We start from the raw sequence: 26,735 nt of genomic DNA on the forward strand, positions 1-26,735 counted from the left end.
TTTTTAATGTTTGGTTTCATATTTTCTTTAAATACATTTTTTTTTTAATATTACTTTGTTCTACTCAATTGATCCGATTTGACTTATGTTTGGTCAGATTCTTCCATAATGAAGTAGATTTTGAAACAGAGCCAAGGGGAGGTTCAGGAGTTAAAGGGGAGGTCCTTCCCCCAGGTATATAGCTGGATATATAGCTGTATAGGAGGGCCTAGTCCGGCTTAACTTACACTGTCAATAGCACAACTATGGCTCTGCTCCAGAGTGTTATGTGTACTCATCCTGTTTCATATGCACTGTTTGAAAATATAGCTATTACCATAATAGCAGTGAGTCTTCATTTGTAGCTTTACTATCTATGTCTGTCTCTTTAAATATAGTTGGTGGACTCAATGTTGTTATCTGAATTTTTGCTAACAAAATTTCGGGGTGAAGCAGATAAGAGCTAACCTTGTATTTCATATCCCATATGTAACTAGTATGTCTAATATGTTTTTATGTTCCTTCAGTGTGTACAGCTGACATCATATTATATCATTAAAGTTGTATGGTTGGTGGTAACCGTGGGAAGTTGAGTGTGTTCATCTGGACGTTGGGTTTTCAATGGTTGCTGATCCAAGTGACTTCTTCAGTCTCAGAGGTAACTGGGTGGAGGTATCTTTTTTCCTTAGTCATAATGCAACTCTTCATGTCGTTTACCCGTGCTGACCAATGACTGTAGAAAACAGCTGTGACGTTCATAACACAGGGAACAACTCACTGAACTAATACGAACTAAAATAGTTCATATTCTGTTCTGTTATTTTAGGTACATAAGTGCCCCATTGTAATAGGCCTGATGGCATTACTGGATGAACCTAGATCCCATATATCCTTTTTATTTGTTTTTAATTTATATTTCTAGGTATAATTTGTAGTTAGGCAATGGTGTCAAGTTTAAAAAACAGATTTGATTTTATTACTAAACATGCTGATGTGAGAGGTCTGACCTGCTAAGCATGCTTCATGCTTTTGAACCAATGTCTAAACCACTCATGTGACAGACTAACACATCAGAACCTCTGGCTGTGCAGCTGGTGAAGACCAACTATAATTTCTAAATCAAAAATGTAGTGATTCCTTGTTCTTCTGTGGTCACTCTTGCAGTTATGTGCGGGTCTTCCTCGAGCCTTTATTACAGCATTACTTTGATACAAAATAGATTTATTGAACTATTCATTGGTAGCCCAAAAAGCTGATTCTATTCTATTACCATTTTTTGTTGTTGTTGTTGTTTTTGTAAGTTCTTTGAATGTGTGCTTGTGTCTGTGTAGTCATATTTGATTGTTATGGACATTCAACTAGCTGAGGCCACTTCAGCTGGAGAGTACTTGTATCTTCACTTACTAGATTAAAGAAAGTGAATGGAAAAATATCCTGTGCCTTTTTAATACTTCCTCTCTTTAGCCTTTAAAAGATTTACTTATTACTGCATGTACTACAATATAGCGTGTACCTTCAGTCTGTATTACCATCAAGCTGTAATTCCATGCAGAGTCAAGAAATGTTAAGTATAAAAAAACTGACTATCTTTGCATCTAAAAATCTGATTTTCTTTTCTAGCTCCTGGAGATTGTGGATATCTAGGATAATTGGCTCATTGCAAGATTGCTGCTATAGACAAGAATTCAATTCATGTTTATCTATTAAATCACACCACAGATCACCTCTTTTGCTGTGTGACGCTGCAGGTATTTATTAAAGTCAAAGGAATCCATTTGAAACACAGCCAGCTGTGGACATTAAACTATATGAAAATTATGTGTATCATCCTGAAGATTGTTCATACCTCTGCTGATTACAGACACCAAAAAATAGACTTAAACACTGGAACACTTAAACTAAAAAGTAATAATTCAGCCTTCGTCTTTGGACGGCTCTAGCTATGGTGAAGGTGGGACTCTAAAAGGCCGACACAAAATAATAATGCAATAAAAAAAAGATTAGCTTGATATGCACAAAGCACGTCAAACTGATTTTAATAGAGCTTTAATGAACTATATTCAATTATCTACAACTGTTTACATTTGTTTACAACTAATTACAGCTATTTACTTTAATTTTGCTTTCCCAGAATATCTTTACATGCCAGTAAGTTCAAATTCAATGGATTGGCTACAGAAAACATTTTAATTTTCAGTTAGTCAATATTCTTTTAAAGCTAATGCTGTCTGTAACTATCCTTCCTGGGCTTATTAAAATCATCTAGAAATAAATGAAAGATTTGGACTAATAGTATAGTTGGAATGCAGTGCGATTATTACTCTTGTCAGTGCAGTATTGCTAACTTACAGTTTATTCATATAATACTCCAAGATAAGGTCTTGCTGACGCCATACCTTGCATTTCCTAACAGCAGCCGATGAGGGTATAACTGGGCATCCATCTGTTGACTCCTGCTTGATTTTCAGGAGTTCTTTTGAACCCTTTTCAACAGTTAGTACATAATGTACTATAACAACGCTCAAAAGAAATATTGCATGATTAGATTTATAGAACAGCATGCAGAGAGCTAATCCTGAGATCTAGTTCTCAGGATTCAACAGAGTGCTGCACGTAAGCCAGAACACAGGCTAACATTTATGCCAATGTGGTATTAGCCATTTCAACACCTATGACATACTGTATCTGGGCTTTGCTCTTTTCTCATTTCTCAACAAGTCAAGGAGACACAGATGCCCAAAACAAAATAACCATTGTCATAATCCCTGGGGCACCGTTATAAGGACCTTCAGCTGGACAGTGAGGAAGGAAATATGAAGAGTGTTAAAAGTAGGAAGAAATCATGTAGAAAGTAAAGAGTCATTTTTTAAAGTCATTGGCTGGCTCCAGGCACTCAGTCTGTGTGAGAATTTGTGTCTAGACACTGAAATACTGAATAAATATAGGCCATAGTTTCAGTGGGCCTTTTTTTCACAGGCAAATGTCTGCAAGGTTTTATGTGATGCAGAACCGTTTTATTGGTGCATGCCAATGTGAAGAAAAGAGACACAAGTGAGATCGGATCTTTAACTCACATAATTGCTTTACTGTCGAAGAACCTTTAACTTAACTTAGTAATTAGGTTACCAAAACTATTTATGACCTCAGTGCAAAAATATGGATTTCCATTTACATCAACCGCAGCAACTTGAGAGGAAAAAAAACAAAATGACAAAATTCAACCTCACATGTAGGAAGGGATTAAGACGATGGAACAGTTTTGTTTATTCAAAGATAAGGTTCGGACAGCTTCCTGTGGATTTAAACAAGAGTTGATTGAGACAAATTTAGAGAACATCCAAAATGTTAACAGCAGAGATTGTATGTCAGAGACAGTCACTATCTCTGTTTGACTGCATCTGTTTGAAGAGTGTGGCTCCTTTGCCTTGAGGCAACTCAGAAGGTTCAGTCAGAGGATCTTTCCGTCATGATGGCATTTACAACAGTGTCTTCAAGTGTTTCTTCTTATGTTGAAATTGGAAGAACTTTCAAGAAGGAGAACACCAACTAGGAATCTTCATTTATTAAAAAATATGACATTAACATTGAACTCCAAAGTGGTATTTTAAAAAGAAACTTAAAATTATGATACCTAACAAAAGTACTGTGTGGGTTTGAGAGGGAGCGAGAGCAGTGCGACTGTTACTTGTACAATAGCACCCTCTTCTGACTATATCTGCTAACTAATAATAATATAATGTCAAAATATGTGATATATGGTACTTGGGATTGGTGGGTGACATGCATTTTTATGTTGCAACTTTGTATTTGTAAATGAAAATGGAGTGAGTGCAACGTTCTGTGTCAGTAAATGGGTTTGGGGTATTAATTAATATTTTAATATGACGTTAAATATTCTTTATATTAGATTTTTGAAGAATAGGCAACTATTTAGCTGAATAGCAGAGTAACAGTGCTCTTGGACTTGGTAGGAAATGGGAAATGGAGTGCGGTAAATCCCAGCTTCTCTGTGTTATAACTTGAGAACCAGTCCACTCTTTGTTCTTTACTGCACGTGTGTCCCTTCTTTTGAAACGTTTATCCCTCGCTATTTATAAAGAGACCACAGATTACTTCACTGTGCTGTAAAATCAAGATGTCTGAGTCCAGTCTGGAGTATTTAGATAGGGGTAACTTTTCAGATTTTCCTTCACAAAAATACATATTTCCTTGGCATAAAGAACCAAAGAGAGGAATTGGCGATGTTTCGTGAAATGTAGAAACCTAAAGTATATTTGTGTTTTGGTGTTTGAGTATTTTCTAGTGGTTTTAGGTTAATGTGTTGCAACGGTTTTGAGAAGCTATACAGGGACAAAAGAAAAAAAATCAAGTTCCCTGACCGGGAATCGAACCCGGGCCGCGGCGGTGAGAGCGCCGAATCCTAACCACTAGACCACCAGGGAGTGATGAAAAAGCCACGGACCTGAATACTGAAATACCTTTACATCCCGCCTTAACTAGTATTTGATTTATTGTTATTTGTGTTTTGTAGGACTTTGAAGACAAAACAGTCTGACTACCTAAAAAATTACAGTTCTTCCACCTTAATAACATTCAGAGTCGACACGTGGACTTTACGCAGAAAAAAGATCACGTGACATTATTATCATGAAAACGGAATTCAATACACAGGCTGTGAACTATATTTTAAGTAGCTCAGTAGTTACACGGAGAGTTCATGGAAAAAAGATACACATAATACACATAAACACATACACGTAAATATTGAGTGTTAACTTCTTTTTCAAATTTAAACACACAAAGCCAATATGTAGAATTTGTCCAGCAGATGTCGCCACTTTATTGACAGTGGGTTTGACAGAGTGAACACTGAAATGCCTGAAGAAAAAACTCGAACAACAGGAGGTATCACGGTAAAGAAGCGATAAAATTTATTTTAAATTCGCACGTACGCGTTACCGATATTCAATTCAATACGCAACTTATGAATATAGTATAAATATGTTCTGAACTTATTAGTTAGAAATATTATATTTTACGGCGACAGGCATTTTGCAAAGCTACCTCTAAAGGGGTCCTTCGCTTGGGTCCTTGGTCAACGTGGGAGACGCGAAAATGTGAAGTTGTTTTGAACATAGGCGACCCGTCGTGGAGTTTGTGACACTAAGATATGAAAGTTCTCCGTTTTCAGAATAAAACGTAACGTCTGCCTGGGTATCGGTGGGATTTTTCTTACTATGATGCCAGGGGAGAATCAGTCCAAAGCGTTGGCAATCGCCGCGGACGCGACGACTGGAAACTGTCAAAACTGCTCTGTTTTGCAGCAGGTCGGTGATGTTTTGGGGGGCTTTTTTGTTACCGAGAAATCAATTACAGTGCTTTACCTCGTCTTTTCGATCCAGATCTTAAACAGTATGGAGCGATTTAATGTGTTTTTATCTTGTGGAGTTAACGTGTTGATAAATCTTTACCACCTGTGATGTTCCCTGTTTGTTTTGTTGTCTTTCGTCAGACTCTGGCTGAATATGTGTCTTCATTCCTGGCACTAAAACAGAAGATAGCGGTTTCAGAGTAAGTACCAACGGGCGGTTACTGCCTTGGTAATATGTCTTACGTTGAGACGTGAACAGGTCGTAGTTGCGGTATTCGGCATACAAGCAAAACTCCAGTGTTTTGATTTGCTCGGAAACATGGCGGCTGTCATCAGCTACAAGCAAACTAGCTGAAATTACAATAATTTGTCCAAGGTTTCTCCCTATGTGCTTTCTAATGGAACTGATGTTCGTAAGTGACTATACATTTACTTGATTTTTTTTAAACAAGTTTTAAAGCGTGAATGAAATTCGGTACAAATAAAGTAGAATACATTTGTGTGAATAAGAGACTGGTGTAGCAGAAAAACTGCAAGGAGTAGACATAGTAAAAAGGATGAGTTTAAATGCTTGAGGTCAATCATCCGAAGCAACAGACAATGAAGAGGAGAATGCAGGCAGGATTGAGTGGGTGGAGATGACAGAATGATCGCAGCTAGAATGAAAGGAAGTATTTGCAATATGGTAGTGAGATCTGCTATAAGGTATGACTGGATACTGCTGATGATGCAAAGACATGTGGAAAAGAGAGAGAGTGGACATATTAGACAAAGAATGTTGAAGATGGAGTTTCCAGGCAGGTGGAAAAGAGGAAGACCGCAACAAAGTTTGGTGTGACAGAGGAGGATGCTATGGAAGCAGCTGATCAGCTGTGGCAACTGCTAAGAGAGAAGCCAAAAAAAGATTTAGTTTAAGATCAGTTTAAGTAAAACTTTCTATTTCAGTGTTACTCAGATAATTAAGACGGTGAACCTCTCACTTAGACACCTGGATAAATGGTGTGATGTATATAAAAAGTTCTTATCTTTGAAAACTAAGATTTCATTAACAATATCCATTCACTGTCAGGACATTATTACTTTATGAAAATTTGTAGAATTAAAAAACAAAACATTTTTGGGTTTGTTTTTTGTTTTTTTGCTACATTCAATTGGATTAACACACAGATCCATGTTCTCAACTTGTTATATGCAGTGACACAATCAGGCTTCAGCAGCAGCTGGAAGAGCTTCAGATCCGACTGGTTACTCTGGAGAAAAAGACGGCTGATTATGAATCGGTGCAAGCAGAACTGGAAGAAAAGAAGGTAAGCGGTTACACTTTACAATCTTTTGAATTGATGTCCTGACCTGTAATCATATGTCTGACTCTTAATACTGTTTTCACACCAAATAATTCACATTAATAATATTTCATTAGTTTCTGACCTTTGCTGATTATTCACAAATTATTTCTTTTTTACAGAGTGCACTTAAGATGTATGAACAACTATCTGAAGAGGTGGAAAAACTGAAGGTGGAAAAAAGCAAGACAATAGCAGAGTATGTACTGGATCCATTCTTGGTCATAACAGTACAAATAATGTTTTTTGCTTTGGAATTGTTACTTTTCATTCATTTTGAGGGGAATTTTTTGTTTGTTTATTTTTGTTTTGGTTTGTTTTTTGGTAAAGCACTTTGTCACACTGGATTTGATAAGTGCTACAAAAGTATTATCAATATTATTAATGTTAATATCATTATAAAATGCTAACTGGCATTTTCCATTTTCCTCAGGAACAAAAAGCTTGAAGACCAGCTAAAAAATGTTAAAGGTACTTTGCATTTCCATGGTGTAATTTGTACCAGGGAAGACTTGCATAATATTGTGATTGTAATTGATTGAATTTGTCCTAAATTGTCTTTCTTAGATTTGGCAGACAAACAAACACTTGAAAATGCACAGCTGAAAAGAGAAAAGGCTGTGGTGGAAAACGATTTGCTGATATCTCAGGTAAACTAAAGGAATGCTCTCCAAATGAATTGTTTGACTTTAGTTTAATATCATCATTTACAAAAATACAGCTAGCATTCACAGTAGCTTTATATAAATCTGCTAAAACCCATAAAAAAATGTCACTTGTTTAGACATCCTTGCAGAAATCTCAGGCACAAGCAGAGCAAGCTGAAAAACTCATGGATGAAAACGCCAAGATGACAAGCACGTAAGAATTTGCACGAGCTGTTGAAATATATGATTAGTCACAGTTTGATGTTCATCCTTTTTTATATGTAAACAAAGCTTTTAAAATGAATTGTACTGAAAAAAGGTTCCATGTTGTTTTCTCATCAACAGAAAGGACCACCTTGAAAGTAAAATCAGAATTCTTGAAGGTATTTAAAATCAAATTTTACTAAATATTTTGTTCCTGTTAATAAGTCCTGAATCTTTTATGTGAGTGTTTGTTTGCTGTCTAAGCTGTGATTTCTTTGATATTTTTTTAGATTCAGTTTGCCAACAGAAGCATCAAATTTCCCAACTGACCAAAGAGAAGACCATACTAGAGAAAAATATCAACGATCTACAGGTGCAGTAAATATTTACAAATGTTATGGAGTAAAGTATTATGTAGTACGATAGACCAGAATACAGGTTCAACAGCTCTGAGTTTTCAGTTCCAGAATAGCTGATGAGAGAAATCCAATGGACAGAGGAATGTGAACACATGTCAGTGCTGACCATGGTGGTTATCCACATAGCCAAAACTCTGGAGCAGAGACAGCTGCATTACTGCATTAGAGTACGGCAATATGTCTGTGAAGGTTCTCTGTCATCCAGGTCATCGTACTGCATTAGAGCTGCATTAGAGTCACACAGTGGATGGAGACTACATTTTATTCTGAGCTGATTATAAATCGCTGTCTCCATCCTTGTATACTGAAGACTGGATGATTGTAAAAGCGCTCATATTAAGTTCAGTGCTCTGAGCTTTGAAATGAATCAGGGTGTTAGTCAGCTGGTTCAGATGCAGCAGGAAAGGGAGAGTCAAAGAGAAATCAGAGTTTGCTATAGAAAACCTGCCAGCAGCAGTTTAAGTTCAGTCTGTTACCCTGGTAAGAGTTGAAGTTCACTGGCTTTCTGGATCAGAATACTCCAGTTTGTTAGCTAAACCTGCTTTCTGGAATAGGATCTGACCATTGTGTATAATTTCATTTCTGTATTGTAGGTGAGACTGATGAAACTGGAAAGGGAAAGGAACAAAGGTAAAAATCAACAATGAAAATTATTAACGATAATGTTTTCAGCATTAAAGGAAACGATAACATTGGCTGTTTAATTTTTAACAGCATCCATTTCCTGACTTAAAATTTGTTTTTAAACAATATCTGAATTATCTCTCAAGAATACAGGAGCACAACAACTCAAGCAAGTGCACCTGCAGAGCCTAAAATTGACAAAGGTATGCAGCTGTTTACAGATTTTGTGATTTCATTTGAATAGCTGCGTGCACACACTAACCCCCAAAGCTGCCTGATTTTTACATTGTAATTGCAATAATGTTTTATCATGTGTTGCAGAAAAGTTCCGGATGTTGCTAGAGAACTTGTGGGCATGTGTAGACCCAGAGCAGGAGGAGTCTGTAAACCAGCTGCACTTTCCCGGTATTGTTTGTAACATAACAGCATATACGGTCTTTTCAGTTTGTTTTTCTTTTATTTAACAATTCTACACCTCTACATACACAATATCTTCTTTTATTCTTTTAATTTCAGAGTCCAGAGTTCCTCCTTCCTCTCCACAAGCCACACTGCACTCTCGTGTGAGTAAAATGTCCCCATTTGGTTCTCCGAAGATCAGTGAACCCCACAGTTTCCACATACCAGCGAAAGCAACTTGTACACCATTAAAACAGTCTCCTCGTACACAGGATGCCATCAAGCACAAAGCATCTCTTCAGTGCTCTGGTGAAAGAAAGCAGGCAGGCACTCCGAAAAAGAGCAAGCGATCACCTAAGGCACGCAAAACTGCTGAGTCAAGTACGGAGATGGACACATTATCTCTTGAAGAGATAATCAGATTGTTTAAGCCCATGCCTCCCAGTATTTCACCACTTCCAGATTTGGTGAGAATTTGGTTAGATCTAATATGAACTGCTTTTGTCGTTGCTTGTTGATTAATGTGCTGATTTTCCTGTTTATGGCTTTACACAGTGTTCTGTTTACTGCAGTAGTTTAAAGGAAAGTCTTTAATATAATGTGAAAGTTTGTTTTTGAGAAACGTGTGTATGGTCAGACACTAGTTGAAGTCCTTCTTGGTATCTTAAAAGGTTTCAAAGCTTTGGTGGCTGCATATGCATTTTAATTCGAATTGTCATCAGTTGATAAAACTTGTAAGATTAATTATTTAAAATCAAATACCTTTGAAAGATTATTATTTGATAAACCTTGTTATTCTTAGGTCATGATAAGTATAATATCTTTTAAATTACAGTCTTGCTTTCTTGTTTCCTTCAGGACACTGAGGTGGAATCCATGAAAATGGAGGTTCGAGAAAATGAAAGTCATTCTAAACCCTGTGAGGACCGTCCTGCTCTTAAACAAGAGCAGACCTTACACGTCGCCACATCACCATCAAGCCAAAGGAGTCCAAAATCGGCTGCACTTCAAACGGAGGGGAATGCAGACTTTTCGGTAGTCACAGATGAGGGAGAGGGGGAAATTTCCAATGAAAAGGACTTTGAACAAACCAAGTTTGGCGGCATTCCTAAAGTTATTGACAAAATCGCTACAGATATGAGAGGAATACATCCTCAAAACGACATGCTGATTGAACAGGAGCCATCATCTGCACAGCTATCACCACCATCATCCTCGTTTTCCACATCAAGCTTTACGGGATTGATTGAGGCTGTGCCATTACCCACTGAAAGTACACTTCTATCCTGTAATCCTGGCATCAGTAGAATCTCTGAAAATGAAAATGCCTTAGAAGATGCAAATAGTGATCTCTCAGAGACTGTAACAAGCATGGATGTTGACATGAGCCCTAGTGACATTACTGATAACAAAACAGTTGCTCCTGATGGTGGAGAGTCAGCCCTAATAGGTGACTCTATGGAAGGCATCGTGGTTGCAGCTACACAAAATAGTTCAGACATTGAAAAAAATACTCTGGATTCTTTTAAACTTCAGGACAGTACACGGTCTGGCTGCAAGGACTCTGATATACCTGAACATACTCCAAGTTCATCAGGCAGCAGTGACAGCATCACTGCTGTCTCTAATGAACATCTTGAAGAGAAATTGGAAGTTGATGAAAGCATCAAACTTCTTGGGAAGGAGGATGGGAATGCACAGGGGACTGTAGCAGCTTGTCCTGCATCATCAACCTGTAATAATATACCTCCACCCCCTTCATCTCCGTTGTTAAAGAAGGAAGATGACCAGTCCGATGCTGATCAGGAATCTGGCCAAGCAAATGTTGAACCTCTTAGAAAAAAGGATGCTGACATAGACATAGTGACCAACTTCCAAGAAACAAATACTGTAAACTGTGAATCTCTGAAAGAAAGTGCACATTCTCTTTGCAAGCAAGTGAGTCCTTCCTGCCTTTTACCCTCTATAAAGCTGCAGGCTTTGGATAGTCATCCAGGAAAATTGAACGTTGATGTTAACATAGACCACGTCTCAACAAACAAACCAATTCCTTTTCCAAATTTAGAGAAAGAATGTGACATTGAAAAAGCTACTGTTGAAGATCTTCCTCAGCACAAAATACACACCAGTAGTAGTACGTCATTGGAGACGATGCCTGATTCCCCAGAGACAAATACTGTAAACTGTAAAGCTGCAAAAGAAGACAGACATTCTCTTTGCAGCCAGTTGAGTCCCTCATGTCTTTTGCCCACTGTAAAGCTGGTATCTTTGGACACTCAGCCAAACCCAGGAATATTGGATGCTGATGTTCAGACAGAAATTATTTCAACAAACATACAGTCGCCTTCTTTCAGTTTAGAGGAACAAGGTGTCACCAAAAGTGCTACTAATGAAGACCAGGCTCAGGATAAAATGAAGGGAGGTGATACTACTCCATTAATTCAGAATCCTGCTGCAGAAGGACAAGATAAATCTTTGGATTTGCAAATGGTAGAGCCTGAAAATCTAGTAAGAGAGGAAAAAACTACCTCAGGAGGAAGTTCAGCTGAAGCTCAGGCTCCAGAGTGCATAAGCAATGTTCGTGGCGAAATGGGTCCTCCACTTCCTCGTCTCCTTACCCCTTTGAAGACTCCTCCGAAGATCAACAGATCTATCAACCCAAGGCAGGCTATTGGGAAACTCTTATTTCCTTCACCCATGGATGGAATTGAATCTCCTACTTCACCTACTCAGACCAACAGAACACCGAACCGTCATCAGCTGAGTTCTTTATCCACAAACAGCCCACTCCCTCTAAATGGAGTCCCCTCATCACCACTTCAGTTCGGCTCTGCCACGCCTAAACATGCTGTGCCAGTCCCTGGTCGCCTACCTTTGACAGCAATGAGTTCTTCTCCTTCATCATCCTCAGCGACGCCATCTCAGGAAAATTCCATGAGATTTCTCGACACCATGTATCCAGAGCTCTCTGCCCGGGCTCGTACTCTGAGCATTCTTCGAGGCAATGTCAATCTCAACATTTGCTCATCCGAGAGCGGAACATTACCGACAACCGACAGTCAGAAGTCTAGCTTTAAAACTATAAACTCCACTTCAACGGCCTTCACAAAGACTGAAGTGAGGGGAGAAAAAAGGCCTGCCATCGGTATGCCGCAGCCTAAAAGCAGTAAATGTCTCAGGCTTGACCAGGCTGCTGGTGTGACTCACAATCAGGTGCTTACGTCCTCTTCAAAAAGTGCAGACGACACCTCATCAGCCCAGAATCTGACACTAGAACAGCTGAAAACTGAGACAATCTCTTCATCCCTGAAATCTGTAGAACATCCACAGAAAAATCTTATAGTTAACTCTTTAAGGAAAATTGAAGACCAGTGCTTTGATCTGCTGCCTGTGATCCGGAGCCATCTGCATGTTGGTAACCTTCCCAAAAAGCCCGTCTTAAGAGATGAGGAGAAGGAGGTCATCGCTGAAGTTTGCCAGAGCAGCTCAGTTAGTAGACTGTTTATTGTTCTTACATTTTTTATTTTTTAATTTCTGGTTGGAGGATCTACTGGACTGAAAATAAAATAATGACACTCTACTGCTACAATGCTTTTTAATAACCCTTTTGTCAGTAAATGTATTACCTCCTCCCTCTTTGTACATTTTGCCACATACAAGTATGAAGGTAGTTTCATGTCAGCAAAATTACGCAATTAGTTCACATCTGCCTCTCGTCAGAATGTCTTTGACTAGTAAGAAGGTTCTTTGTGTGTAATTTGACATTTTTCTGTCTCTCTCGGTTTACACTTTAGGCAGATGACATGACTGTGGCCATCCTGAACAAACTGAAAGCTGGGAAAATGGACCTGAGTGGAAACCACGTGCAGGCCCTCTGCAGAGTCTACACTGGGATCTGTAGGAAGAGGAGAGACGTGGAAAAGGCTCGTGTCCTGGCCTACAGCCTCCTAATAGAAGGTGAGCAGTTTATGTTGTCCCATATTTATAAAAGCTTTACACAGCTTTTCTACACTAACATGGTTTTATTTAAAATAATTCCAATGACAGTTTAAGAGAACTTGTATACGTGATAGCTAATTTGATTTTTGGTGTTGTTTAACTGGAAAACGTAGTGATGGCATGGAAAGCTAAAGTTAAAGAACTACCTCTACTCGTTGTGATGTATTACTTAAGCTTATTTGTAGTTAATATTGCTATTATTTTCTTTATTTCATCCTTTTTGCAGATTTTCCAGATTCTGCGAAGCTGATTTTATTTATGGTGACAACATGGCCCAACCTTCTCACACACACCAGTTCTCTGTCCCAAGCCATTCATGCCGTCACCAAACTAAGAGCACCAGAAGAGCTTCTCAGCTGCCTTTTAGCATTTCTTGGTTGGAACAAGGTATTTTTTTAGAAAAGAGTATGCACTCCATTCATATATATATGAACACACACACACACACACACACACACACACACACACACCTGTCAGGCATAATATTAAGATCACTGACAGGTGAAGTGAATAACACTGATTATGTCTTTTTTTTTTATGGCACCTGTTAGTGGGGGTGGGGAAATTTGACGAGGGCCAAATTGTGATAACTAGATGATCACATTTCTAAAGCTGAAGCTCATGTGGTGTGTTCCTAGTCTGCAGTGGTCAGTATCTATCAAAAGCTGTCCAATGAAGGAACAGTAGTGAACCCAGCAACAAGTTTGAGGACCTACCCTATGTGGTCCAGTCCAGCAGATGAGCTACTGTTGTTCAAATTGCCAAAAACGTTAATGCTGGTTCTGACTGAAAGGTGTGAGAATAGACAGTGCATCGCAGTTGTTTGCTGTTTTGGCAGCAAAAGGGGACCAACACAGTATTAGGCAGGTGGTCATAATGTTATCCCTGATTGGTGTAAGAGACATCTAGATTGTTCTCATTTTAATCCAGTAGTTATTGTTTATTGCTAAATATAAGTTAAATTACTTCAAATGGGCAACAAAGGAAAGCTGAAAGAGCTTCAGTGTACCGTGGCATTAATTGTACAAGTTTATGGAACTGTTATGGGTGGATTGAAGACCTTTCCACTACCAGTAACTGGCTGAACTAACAAGTCAGTTCAAAGTGTCCTTTGGGTTTGCAGTGTGTTGAGATTAGATAATGGGCCATCATTTATATTATCTTCATACTTCTCAAACCATTCAGTAGCCTGTCATGCCCAGTTGATGGGAGCCTTTAAAGGGAAAACTCCCATCAGGATAGGGTAACGGTGATCACTCACATCAACTGTGTAATGATTCGCAGTGATCCTTCCCTCTAAAGAGAAAGTGGACCTAAACCATGCCTACTAAATGCCACCCTCTCACTGTAGCAGTCAAGAGCTTTGTGTTTTTCCCTTTGTCGACTTTATGTCTAAACATAGAATATATTTATAATAAAATCTCCCCTCTTTTTTTCTCTTTAAATTAAGTAGTGTGTGCCCTCTTAAACTTATTCTTCCCATATCACTGCAGACTCCTCCCTGTGACATTGACGAGCTGATCTCCAGAACTCTGTCTGAGATCAGATCGGGATCAAATTTGTCCTTCACAAAACACAGTCGGTACGGGGAGGACCTTGGAGCCGAGGCTTGGGAACACGTCTATGCACTGCACCTTCTTTGTACAAACAAGAAGTGGAAGTGGACCTATGATAATTTACTAGGGTATGTTATTTTGTTTTTCTGTCTTGCTTAATAATGTGAGGGTTTTGGTTTTTTTTGGTTTTTTTATGTGACTTACAAATAAGATGTAAAAAGCCATGTCCAACATGGCTCTTGAAGGCACATAGCTTCTGCTTAACTTGTTCATTTTTTTTCACAGCAAGGAGTTGTGGCCACTGATGAACAGTTGGGTAACAAGACCGCAACAACAGCCCATCTCTGATGTGGCTGTCGCTACTGTGCTCCGACTCATAGGTCAGATGTTTCCTACATTTATTTGGTTACCAAGCTTTAAGCTGGAGGGATTTGTTGGAAATTACATTAAATTAATTAAATTGTTTTTGTAATAGGATGCCTTGGTCAGCTGGGGCTGAAGGAGAAGTGTATTTCCACTGTGGTCACTATTGCCAATGTCATCAATACATTTGGTAGGCATGGACCAGCTGAAGGTAGGAAATAATTACATACTGAAGGGAATACAATGTTTTTGTTAACATGGTATCTCTTTAATTTGTCTAATGTGGATTTAAGCAAGATTTATATTTCTCTGTCTCAGACATGTTAAAGCACATTTGCCTATCTGTATTTTCTGTGCCATTAAGCACTTGTTGATTTGCTGCTAAAAGGAAGGGTTTCGTGTAACAGTTCTAATTATATTATGTCACATGTGTGCAGGTGTGCCATGGGAGGTGCAATTAGCAGCCGTCTACTGCATCTATGACCTGTCTCCGTGCAACCCCAAACAAGCCCTGGAAGCCCTTGCAGAATGGAGAGGAGAAACATCTCAAAGTGTCCCTCCTGCTGTCACTAGCTGCATTAACCAGCTAGCCTGTATTTGTAGACAGGCCAACAGCTGAAGTGCACAAATCCACAGACATGACAGTCTGTCCCCTTTTTTTGGAAACGGATGCATAAATTGGCGCTGATTTAAACTTACTGGGTGACTCACAAGCAGTTAGAAATTGGTGGTTCTAAAATTTTAAAACGTCCAGCAGACTGCTTTTTTTGTTTTAATTTTTTTATGTGCACTTCTACTCTAAAATTATATAAAAATGTTTATATTTCTGAATTTTGTAGCAGTTTTTGTTTTTTAAATTGAAACTTTGCCTGTAGCAAATGTACTGGTATAGCTTCTGTTATACTCGGGTTAATGCTGTAAAGTCTGTACAGTGTGCATATGTGTGTTGTTGCTATGTATGTTTCTCTGCTGAAGTTTACAGTTGTAGCATCAGTGTCTGTATTCATGAAAAATAGGATTGCCAAAGTAAATATGTTGTACAGTTAAAAGCTTGAGAGATTATTTAATTGTTTTGGGGGGGCGGTTTTCAAATTAAAATGTCCGAATTTTGACCTAAGTTGTGTTCATTTGCTGCAGTCTCTATTAACCTAGGTCTTCTCAGCAATGTGTGCATATTTCAAAGCTATTGGGAATGCTGCATACTATCTGATCAACCTGTTATTTTTATGAAAAATGGCATGAACCTAAAAAAAAATAAAACCTTCACAGTTTGTTGAACAGAAGTTTATTTTGCAAACGTCAGGAGTCATTAAAATAGAGTAATAACGGGGGACTACTAAACCACTATAACAATCGTGTTTTATCTTACCCGGTGTTCAGATTTCTTAAATGTGGAAATTTTGTAAGAGCTGCCATTTCCGGGACTGCCTATCAAAATAAAATCTACAATCGCTCGATATCCACATTCATAACATTCAAGCTCATACGAATTAGTTCTTTTTTTAACCTCTTCAATACTAGTTGTTATGATAGGAGCAGATAATCGTAGAAATGTTATAAATCAAAACTATTGTAGTCGTTAATAGTGGGAAATATTCTTAATAGAAACAAAAGCATGCTTTGGGCCAAATATAAGAGAATAGCAACAACAAAAAGAACGCCATAACTGGAAATAATAATAATGATAATAATAAGTAGCTCGTATTATTTTCTTTCTTTTTCATTTACTTTTAGTGCGTCAAAATAAAATAATTAAATGTAATTACATTTCAAGGGGCCAGCTTCCGTTCTGTGAGGCCTGTATATTGTTAGCTTTACCGCTCTCTCGGGGCTGAGGGGTGTGTTCAAAAGATTTAAATCCCTCAGACATGCGTAGATGCTGAATGCTACTGGGTGCGCCATATTGCTGGTTTACTAGGGGAGTGGAGTTGGCGAAGCCGCTTGGAAAACCAAACCCGTTTCCGGACATGAAACCCTGAGAGGATAATAAGTGAATAAGCGCGGTAGGATTTATTAGTTTGCTTGACTGCAGCGTGTTTCATTTGTTACATTGCTTGCCATTTTAAGAAGAGAAGAGGGGTTCCCGTTAAACTCTGAGTCCAATGGATCCCAGGACTGCTTGGATCCAACCGGAGCAGAAGGTACCTGCCAATTCCTTGTGGATGCACAATTGGAGAACCCCTCAGGAATTCGGAGCAGGTTCCGGTATCGACAGCCGCCTTCAACATCAACGTAACTTTGCAGCGCAGAGCGCGAACTCCACGGACTCACGCGGTGAGTATTGCAGAAATGTAGCACCGCCACCGATGGTAGTGTTGGGGAACCTGCCGAAGCGAGACAGCAGCGGGGAGAGGGGAAGTGTCCGGAGAAAGGGCTCGTTGTCGCCGTCCTCCTCCTCCTCTCTGGACTCGGAGGCCGAGAGTTCCTCGCCCTCTGGCTCCTGCCTGCACATCGACAATTTGAGCGTTACAGAAGAGGCTAACCAGTTCTTGCACTACGGCAAGCAGGAGTTGAAGGAGAACAGTCTCCGACAGCAACACCCTCTAACCCCTTTTCACACTATTCAGCAAAACTCGCGCAGCATGCAACAATCTGCCGACCACACCCCCCCTGGGATAAGAAATCAGCATGGGAACAAGCACCACTATCAGACAACCAGCCGCAGGAAGCACCTGAACAGGGCCAACACTTTCCACGGCATCAACCCCCTCCTGTTCTCCGTTCCCAATGCACATCAACCAGACTCTAATTGTAGCCCGTGGAAAACCAGGCGCTACAGCCAGGGCATCAATGGGTAAGGAAAAGGAGGGAGGGGGTATGGACAAACTTTTCTTTTATCCAAATGCAGTGTTTCGCCATAGATGTGCATCTGGTTTACACTTGATTTCCGTCTTTTTAGTCTTCACGAAGAGATTCTGGACTTCTTCAGCTTCATGTCACCAAAACCAGAAGAAGAATCAATGAGAAGGGATGTAGTGAACAGAATAGAGGGGATTATCAAAGATTTGTGGCCCACAGTACAGGTGAGTGTCACCAGAATAGATGTTTACCTGTGCACACCAGAGTTACCTGTGCACACCACACCAGAGTTGGACAGGTAACTCTGGTGTGGGGTGGGGGTTGGGATGCTCAATTTTACATACTTTTTTTTTTTTTTTTTTTCTTTTTTGATGTGCTGCCAACACTCTCATAAGCCAAGTATGCTGGCTTATTAGTATCAGAGTACTTTCTTAAAGTTAACCAAGACACAAGCTGATGTTAGATTCTTGTTAAATTCAGGAGTACTCCTCCCTGCTTCCAGAGTAACAATGAACACATGAGTCAGATATATTTGAAAAACTAACCTTTACTCCCAGTCTTTGTCTGGCATCCAAATGTTCGGACACATGCTAGAACAGAAGGGATATTTCAACCTTAGGCACTTGTAAGCCTGAGGAAGTACAGAGATTTCCCCAATCAAGCGTTTTTTACTGCCTTGGTCGCAATAAAGAGCATCTTTTTGCCCCACACTTAATCCAATTTCTTTTTTCTTTGCTGCTGGTGTATTCAGTAATTTTTTTTTATTTTTTTTTTTTTTTTATGGTTATGATTATGCAGCTTGTTTTTGTTTGCGATGCCCTGCATAAATCAGGCCTGTGATTTTCATGGTTTCAGCAGTCATTACGTTTGGCACTTTACTGCATTTGTGTGTCCTGCTTTATGCAGAAGGCAGTCAGCAGCATAGTTTACACTATATGTCCAAACAGACTTGGCCAGATGTAATCATTCATTCATATTGCCTGCATTCCCAAAGTAACATTAGTAAATTATTTTCCGTTGTATACTGCCAACAGAGTTCACTCTGTAACAAATGGCTCTTTTTTGGGGTGGGGTGGGGGGGTTCACATTATAAACATTTTGAACTAATCCTGGCCCACAGAAATCCCACTGGGCCTCACTGTGAATTGGATTCTTTTCCTTTCTTTTCCTCTGAAGATCATTCTGTGTTACTCCTCCTATCCCTGGCGGTGATTTTATTTATTTTATTTTCTAGAAACCAGACATTTACAGAGGCAATAGTTTTATTGCACATCTTGACTTATACATAAAATTAGTGTATTTTGACCATACACTATATGTAGAAAATGGAGATCAGGGGTTGGTGCTAACACTAGAAAGCCTGGTCAACAAGCTGGATACATAAACTGTGTGGATGCAGCACAGATACAGATATCTGAGAATCAGTGCTATGTAAAAGACTCAGAAATATTAAAATTCTGCTCAAGTAAGACTGGAGTAAAACCTTGGATGTGCTGCCCCACATAGCAGTGCAGCTGGCTTTGCCTTTACTTTTTTATTGAGTTTTATTGTTTTTATTAAGTCCAGAATTGACCATATTTGCAAAAGGGCAGAGCACAAAGTTGTCACCTAATGCTAGCAGGCTTGGATGGCAAGCTGTGTCCAGACTGTATTATTGCACACTCGGAGACGCCTGCTAAGTAGTGAATATTTATCCAAATGGCTTAAAACTATAAATAAGATTGCAAACTAAATTGGACCTTGCAAATCTTTTTTTTTTTTTTTTTTTTTTTTTTTTCTTTCCCTAAATCACAAATAACAGCTTGCTAAAGGGGAACTTCTGCTACTTCTGTCAGCAGTCAAATCATCCGTAAACGTTAGTGACATAGTTCCACTGGCAGCCATACATGCCGGTGCCATGATGTTGCTTCCACCATGCTTGTCAGCTGATCTGCTATGCTTCAGTTTCCCCTTCTGCATACTTTTCTCTTCCAATCTTTCTGTACAAGTTAATCATGATTTAATTTTTCCTGAAGTGAACAGCCTTTTTTTCTTTTTAGATTTTGTCTGGTCAAGTCTAATTTTGCCATGTTGAGTGTATGATTTGAGCCTTGTTCCATACCCTCTGTATTCAAGAAGGTCTCGCTTGATTGTTGACCTTGTCAGTGATAGACCTGCCTCCTCGAGAGTGCTCTTGACTCAGATGTTGGGAAGTTGTTTTTTTTATCTTAACCATCAAACTCTGCTGTCATCCCCTTTAGTTGCCTGCGCTGGTCTTTTAGATTGTGTACTCCTCTTTTTGAAGGACGTGCTTGACTGTTGATCCGGCCTCTTCTAAACTTTTTGCCATCTCTGATAGGTTGATTTTGGTTTGTCGGTTTAATCATGTCCACCTTCAGTGGCCAGCTACCAATTAAGTTCAGCACTTGAAAGAAATAAACTGTGTTATTACAAAAAAAAATTACTTTTTTATTTGTAATAACCCACTGTGGTGGTGTATAAAGGGAAAAACTGCTGATTGTGCAAACATGTATGGCCTTAATTGTAACTACACTGAAGTCTTTTATTTTTTTTTAAGGTTCCACATTGTCAGCTCAAAGTCAAGGTCAAGCTAGCAAATACCTCAGATATGCTTATGGCTCTTGAACCCAAACCTATGTTGTGCTCTGCAGGTGGAGATATTTGGCAGCTTCAGCACTGGACTTTATCTTCCAACAAGGTAACATTTGTTGCATTACGGTTGACATGCACTCTCTCCTTACACGGGTTATTAAAATGTAAAATGCACTGCGTTTTAGGAAGTGGGAGCACCATTTTTGTCAGTATTAAAATGCCACACTGCATTCAGTCTTCATTCTGCTAGAATTTACATTGAACTAGAAGCTGTTTGTTATAGTTTTTTATGTATGCAGTGTGTTTCTCAAGGTCTTGTCCTGAGAGTTGAGTTACAGAAATAAAGACTGTTGAGGGGGAGTGACATTTCAGCAAATATGAGCAAATATGCAGGAGTTTAAAATATTCAGCAGCCTTATTTGGAAACATTGTATCGCATTAGCAAATGAAGTGATTTTTGGAGTGGGTACATACAGCATCTGTTTTGTGCAATGGTTGTTTTCATTGGATTCACATAATACTCACTCAGCAATGAAAATTAAACTGCCTGAACAATTAAATATTGGTTATGAAATAAAACTGTCTCTCTAACATGTGTACACAAACCAACAGGCAGAGATCACTGCTGCTTTCTTTATTATTTGTACATATGTGCATATGTATGTTATGTAGTCAAAAGCCTTTTTGTTGAGCAGATAAGATTGAAGTGTTCTGACTGGAATATGGCTACAGTAACTTCTCTTTTGTCTTGTTGTAGCTATTATTTTTTTTACATTTGGTGTGTGTCTGAGAGACAAAACTGTTTAAAATTGTGTTGCTTTCATTCTCCTGCGTCCTTAGTGACATTGACCTGGTGGTGTTCGGAAACTGGGACCATCCCCCGCTGCAAGAACTGGAGCAAGCCTTGAAAAAACACAATGTGTCGGGCTCACATCCCATCAAACTCCTTGACAAAGCTACAGTAAGTCGAGAGAGAATCCTGGCTTTTTAATTTTGGCATTGCCAAATTGTGAACTAATTCCTGACATTTCCTTAGGTGCCAATCATCAAGCTTACAGACTGTGAAACACAGGTCAAAGTGGACATCAGCTTTAATATAGAGACTGCAGTCAAAGCAGCACAGTTCATCAAAAGCTACCTTAAAGTAAGCCTTTAACACTTGACTTTTTTCCCTTTTTGAAAAAATAAATGAGTTCATGTAAATGATCGTTTTGTTTTTCTGCTAATTTTTTTTTTAATTTTTTCTCTTGTAGAAGTACCCCGTTCTGCCACCCTTAATCTTCGTTTTGAAGCAGTTCCTGTTGCAGAGAGAATTGAATGAAGTCTTCACTGGAGGCATTAGCTCATACAGTCTTACACTAATGGCCATCAGCTTCCTGCAGGTACACATTGATGCTCATCAGCAAAGTGATTAGTTCCAGAGTTGGTAATAACTACACTCTGGTTTATTTAAAATTAAAACATTTTGTAAAAGTTGACCAAAAAGTTGTTAAAATGTAAAGTGTTACACAGCAAAGCTAATAAGTTCTTTATGTCCTGTTAATCAGCTACACCCTCGGATAGACACGAGCCGTCCCAACATTAACCTGGGCATCCTGCTGATTGAATTTTTTGAACTGTACGGCCGTGATTTCGACTACATTAAGACCGCCATCAGAGTGAAAAATGGAGGAGCCTACCTGTGCATGGAGGAAATGCTCAAAGAAATGGGGAATGGAAACAGACCATCAATGCTCTGCATAGAAGATCCAGTCCAACCAGGTCAGACTAAAAAAAAAAAAAAATGTTCAAATCGGACATGTGTATAGAATTTGTACAAGACATTACTGCAAAAGCAAAAAAAACTCAGGCATTTATTGGCTGCTGGAAGGCCAATCCAAAGTGAAGAGAAATAAAAACGTTAAAGAGCTGCAGTATAATCACCTGTGGGTTCAGTAACAATAAAAGTTGTGCAGAGGAGGCAAATGATTGCTGTACATCCCAAAACATTTGATATATGAATGCCAAAATGTGTCATGCTGTTAGAGTCCGTCTTGTAATGCTCAACTAATCTAGTGTGTGTTTCTGTGATCTTCACAGGCAACGACGTGGGCAGAAGTTCATATGGAGTCCTGCAAGTCAAGCAGGTCTTTGACTTTGCCTACATGGTACTGAGCCATAGTGTTTCTCCACTTTCACGTGCATACCCTAACAAAGACTGTGACAGGTTCGTGCCAACCCGCTCCCCCCCCCCAAAAAAAAGCAGTGTAACCTTTCCTTATGTTTAGGGGTGATTTTAATCTTTACAGTGTTTCTCGAAGTAGTCATATTTTATTTTCTCTATGTTGCAGTACTCTGGGAAGACTCATCAACGTCAAACAAGAGGTCCTGAAATACAGGGACTGGACAATCCAGAAGTGGGGTGCCAAGCAGTATGCCAAGCTGGGAAACCACAGAATGTTGTCTTCAACTTCTGGTTCGTGCCTGCTTCGCGTAACATGAACTGGAGTTCGGTTTCAATAACTGATGTTGCTGACAAGAGGAAAATGTGGCAAATATACCCAATGCAGTCTAACTGTAATCTGTTTGGTCCTAGATGTAGAGGCTTGTGAACAGGATCTGGCCAGGCTGATGCTGGTTGGGGATCAAAGAGATGCATCCTCCCCGCTCAGTGCCGACTCCCTCTCACCATCTCCAGTTTTCGTTAACAGCCCCCATCACCGTTTGTCCTCGTCCTCTGCTTGCTCACTCTCCTCTTCTTCCTCCTCGGGAAGTGACATAGTAAGGGCAAATATTATTTTCTTCATTTTACCAAATTATTTGACAACCACTTTGGCACACAAGGTGGCAGTTCAAAATATGTAATGATAAAGCACATAGACAAAGCAGCTATAATGTTCCATCACAACTTGATCATAGTCCAAATGTTAAAGGTTTTTGTCTTGTCAGTGTGGCTTTCTTAACTTGTATATGGACATTCCTAGGAATCGGAGTCCCCTCACAGCACCGATACTACTATCCAGTTCCATCCCCTTACCTTCCAGTCAATGTTTCAGATGGCTACTAACCTGAGGACTGCGCATCCAGCAGGCTTTATTCACACAATGCATCAGGTCGGTCTGTTTCTTCATAATAACATTTGTATTTCAAAAGGCAAAATCCATTTTTTTAAAAATGCCCTTTTTATGCTTTAAAATAATCCCAAATTCAATCTTTTTCTTTTTTTCCCCACAATTTTTCAGATCCAGATGTCCCTCCCAGAAAACATAGCCATCCTCCCTCTCTCCAATTGCCGCTTCTACCACGAGACCCCTCCTTCCATCAGCGTTGTGCACCGTCAGTCGCCACAAGCCGCAGCACAAACCCCTCAAATCTCACAATACACGAACTCTACCAGCCCTCTCCTAAGTCCCCACCACCACCACCACCAACAACTTCACCACCCTCAGGTAGGAGGACTGCAGAGCCGCTCTTATGCCATGGGATCCAATTCCCACGGTTCACTGGAGCATCCCAGACTTGGCTTCAAGCACAATCAAGGCAGTAACCTCCAAGGCCAAAGTCATGGTAACTTCAGTCCTCAGCGCAGATTTGTTCCCCAAGTTCATAACGCTACATCGGGTTTCAGGAACCAGCAGCAGTACGGCCGCAACGGCTGTCGACGCAAAAAGAAGGACAATCTTCCTCCCTTCAACCAAATCAGATGAAAGAATACACCTACAGTATTTGTCCCAACTGGTTTCTGAAGGCCTCTCTACAACCATCAAAGTGATCATGTGATGATACTTTTCCTTTTTTAATCTTGATATGGGAGGCTGTCAAAAATGCACCTTGTTGTGCTAGCATTCCCAAGTCAGTTCACGATGTCGCGACTTCTCGTCAGAAAACTGAATTTAAATCCATGACTGAACTCATTTTGTTACATCTGTCTGAAGTCAGAAGCCCCTCTCTCAATGTGACGCACACCAGCACAGACTTGATTGAGGATTTCCCATACTTAACCTTCTCATCAATGTTACTTCCTAGTTTATTGAGCAGCTCAAGTCAAGTAGAGTTTCCATGGAACTCGGACATTTTTGAACATCGTGTGCCATTTTACTGAACTGGTTCGTCGACTCTGGCATCTCTTGAACTCTTGACTCTTGTCGGGGCCCATCTCATCAGGTTCGGGGCTCATTTGATCTTGTGAATGCAACATCCTATTAGCTGAACTCTTCATGAAGAGCCCCTACAGCTAGGGCTATTACTACAACTTGTACTCTGGATCGACGCGAAGCACTACCTTTCTACCTATGCAGCTCAACGCTGACGGTGTTTTTGGTGTGACGGCACAAAAACGGACCTTATCTCAAGTGCTCAAACTGTGATGACTTGTTTGAATGTACGAAGTGTTTTTTGTGTGTCTGTGTCTGTGTGTGTGTTGGTCATTACCTGTTGTCTGCCCCCTTAATTTTTATTTTTTTTTTATTTATTTATTTTTTTGGGGGGTGGTTGTGTTTTAAAAACTTTTTTTTTTTTTTTTTCCCCTCACCAATGTCTCCTCCCCCCACACACATTAGCACGCCTGTGTTTTGTTCTGTACTGTAAACATTGCCACCTTATTTTATGTCTGTTGCATTTCTGTGCAATATTGACCAGTTTTAATTTATTCCACTTTTTTTTTTTTTTTTTTTTTAAAATAAGGGGGTTCTCTCCACTATAAGGTTGCTTTTTATTTTTAGACTACATTGATCTGTGCAATAGAAGGATTTGAGGGCCTAGAAGGACTGTCTGCTTGTCTGTTTACAGCTTTCCAACACAAGGGGGAGCTAGGGTGTAATGTGAGAAATGTGCCAAAAATCCTATGATGCCAACACTTAACTAATGTGTCATTTACCATTGATTTATGATCACTTGAAATTCCAAGTCCAAATATAGCTTATTCCTCCCCCCCCCCTCTCTCTCTCTCTCCCACCACTGGTTCTCATTTTAAACATATCACTTAATTTGGGGTTTGTTTTTGCTTTTTTTTTTATTAGTATTTCCTCTTGGTAGGCTGTGTTGGGGAAATGCACCTTTTTAGCAATGTTATATCTTGTTAGTTCAAGAAAAGTTGGTGCTATTTATTACCAGCAAAGTGCTTGTTTTCTTGCCTTATATCCTTTTTGATTCTGTTAAAGCAACAATGTAACTGCCTTTCTAAATGACCAAATCTGCCCCTTCTCCATTACATAGCCAGAGCCTCTTGTTTTGTCAGTGGCAACAAAGCTGTTGGGCTTTTATTTTTGCCATACAGCTTGTAGGTGTAAGCTCTGACAGCAGACTCTGATTGCAGTCAGTGATTGTTAGCATGAGCATCATGTCTGTGAGGTTTGTCTTTTGTAATTAATAAGGATAGTTGATTTGTGCAAGAGGGCCTCATATTTTTTCCAGAGGTTTTCCTCTGCCATCTTTAAAGTCTGTATTTCAAAGACGAAGTTTCACAGCTAAAGTTTATACAGCAACTTGTGATATGACTTGAGCTTAGCAAACCAGAGATTTATAGTTACAAGACGTTTGGCTGAGGCAAGAGTAAAAATGACTTAAAGTCTTGTGCTTTGAAAGTCAGATCATTGTAACACGTCGTGTACCAAACTGATGGACACATGATGCTGTCGGCTTTTTTTTTTTTTTTTTTTTTTTCCCAGTGCAGCTTTTTAGCAATATGTTTAAACGATAATCTAGGTTGTTACACGAACCAAATCCCCCCCCAACTCATTCCTTCCTGTACATTTAGTGGCTGGTTGTATTGTGTAAACAACTGACTCTTTTTTTTTTTTTTTTTTTTAAATACAATTTTTCTATTTTTTTAATAAACATTTTAAAATTCCAAAAGTCCTTTTGTGTGTGAGAATTTGTGGACTATACTCAAAAAGTGTGTCCAAGGAAACACTAATTTAGTTTTTCTCTCAATTGCTTTGACAGTTTTTCCAGCAGAGGTTATTCTCACTACTCTTCATGCAGTTCTTTAAAAAAAAAAAAAGAAAGTTGAGGCAATTTTCATAACAGTCACCTGTGCAAAAGATGCATGATGTTGAAACAACTGTGAAAAAGGTTTTGATTGTTGTAAGTATATTGTAATCCCACAAAGTCCCTCATGGGGGCACTGCTGGATCATTTGCTTGGTGTAGCTGCTCCAGAGCCATTAGCTTTCAGATTGTCAGCAGGGAAAAGGGAAGAAAGGGCTTCAATGAAGTGGTTCATCTAAAGGTTTAATCACTGGAGGGTTAGTGGCTAAAACTATCATTTTATTTCAATTAAAACAATGGAAAAGGGGGCAACGAGGATGCCCCCTTTTAGTCTTTCATTTAAAATGGCTGACTAAGACACTAGGAAATTAGACTTTAAATTTACGGCTTGTAATGATTACTTTGGCACAGCTACAGTTCATAATATTGTTAAAAGTCGGTTCTTTGTTCCTGATGGATCTATTTACTAGATTA

The 26,735-nt window shown here is 39.3% G+C and overlaps 2 protein-coding genes and 1 non-coding gene across 4 annotated transcripts; 2 read left to right on the top strand and 1 right to left on the bottom strand.

The window, feature by feature from the left end:
- Positions 1-4,349: 4,349 nt before the first annotated feature.
- trnae-cuc lies at positions 4,350-4,421 on the bottom strand. The gene has a single exon. It is a non-coding gene; the product is annotated as a tRNA-Glu (tRNA).
- Positions 4,422-5,067: 646 nt separating this feature from the next.
- Positions 5,068-16,084, top strand: ice1 (KIAA0947-like (H. sapiens)). 2 transcript variants are annotated; one of them, XM_031751756.2, is made up of 21 exons: positions 5,068-5,306; positions 5,492-5,550; positions 6,546-6,657; positions 6,816-6,892; positions 7,127-7,164; positions 7,261-7,343; positions 7,478-7,554; positions 7,686-7,723; positions 7,835-7,917; positions 8,557-8,593; positions 8,734-8,790; positions 8,909-8,992; positions 9,104-9,150; positions 9,259-9,453; positions 9,845-12,475; positions 12,781-12,943; positions 13,212-13,372; positions 14,479-14,669; positions 14,827-14,921; positions 15,017-15,115; positions 15,342-16,078. In XM_031751756.2, exons 1-21 carry the CDS (start codon positions 5,217-5,219, stop codon positions 15,521-15,523), a joined length of 4,599 nt encoding a protein of 1,532 aa, XP_031607616.1. In that variant the 5' UTR covers positions 5,068-5,216; the 3' UTR covers positions 15,524-16,078. The 2 variants fall into 2 exon arrangements, with proteins under 2 accessions (XP_031607616.1, XP_039475612.1); XM_039619678.1 differs by having other exon boundaries at positions 9,104-9,453; positions 15,342-16,084.
- Positions 16,085-16,797: 713 nt separating this feature from the next.
- Positions 16,798-26,044, top strand: LOC116329563 (terminal nucleotidyltransferase 4A-like). Its single transcript, XM_031751615.2, has 12 exons — positions 16,798-17,698; positions 17,804-17,927; positions 20,355-20,401; positions 21,136-21,256; positions 21,332-21,439; positions 21,549-21,677; positions 21,843-22,056; positions 22,375-22,501; positions 22,626-22,750; positions 22,871-23,055; positions 23,259-23,387; positions 23,517-26,044. Exons 1-12 carry the CDS (start codon positions 17,007-17,009, stop codon positions 23,979-23,981), a joined length of 2,466 nt encoding a protein of 821 aa, XP_031607475.2. The 5' UTR covers positions 16,798-17,006; the 3' UTR covers positions 23,982-26,044.
- The last annotated feature ends 691 nt before the right edge of the window (positions 26,045-26,735 follow it).

This window comes from Oreochromis aureus, linkage group 11, assembly GCF_013358895.1.
Source record: "Oreochromis aureus strain Israel breed Guangdong linkage group 11, ZZ_aureus, whole genome shotgun sequence".
NCBI classification, from domain to species: Eukaryota; Metazoa; Chordata; class Actinopteri; order Cichliformes; family Cichlidae; genus Oreochromis; species Oreochromis aureus.

Coding starts and splice junctions, on each gene's coding strand:
- ice1 (XM_039619678.1), top strand. CDS start 5,217: ATGATGCCAGGGGAGAATCAGTCCAAAGCGTTGGCAATCGCCGCGGAC. Junction 9,454..9,844: donor TTTCACCACTTCCAGATTTG/GTGAGAATTTGG, acceptor TGTTTCCTTCAG/GACACTGAGGTGGAATCCAT. Junction 13,373..14,478: donor CATTTCTTGGTTGGAACAAG/GTATTTTTTTAG, acceptor ATATCACTGCAG/ACTCCTCCCTGTGACATTGA.
- LOC116329563 (XM_031751615.2), top strand. CDS start 17,007: ATGGATCCCAGGACTGCTTGGATCCAACCGGAGCAGAAGGTACCTGCC. Junction 17,928..20,354: donor ATTTGTGGCCCACAGTACAG/GTGAGTGTCACC, acceptor TGTGCTCTGCAG/GTGGAGATATTTGGCAGCTT. Junction 22,751..22,870: donor AATGTTGTCTTCAACTTCTG/GTTCGTGCCTGC, acceptor GTTTGGTCCTAG/ATGTAGAGGCTTGTGAACAG.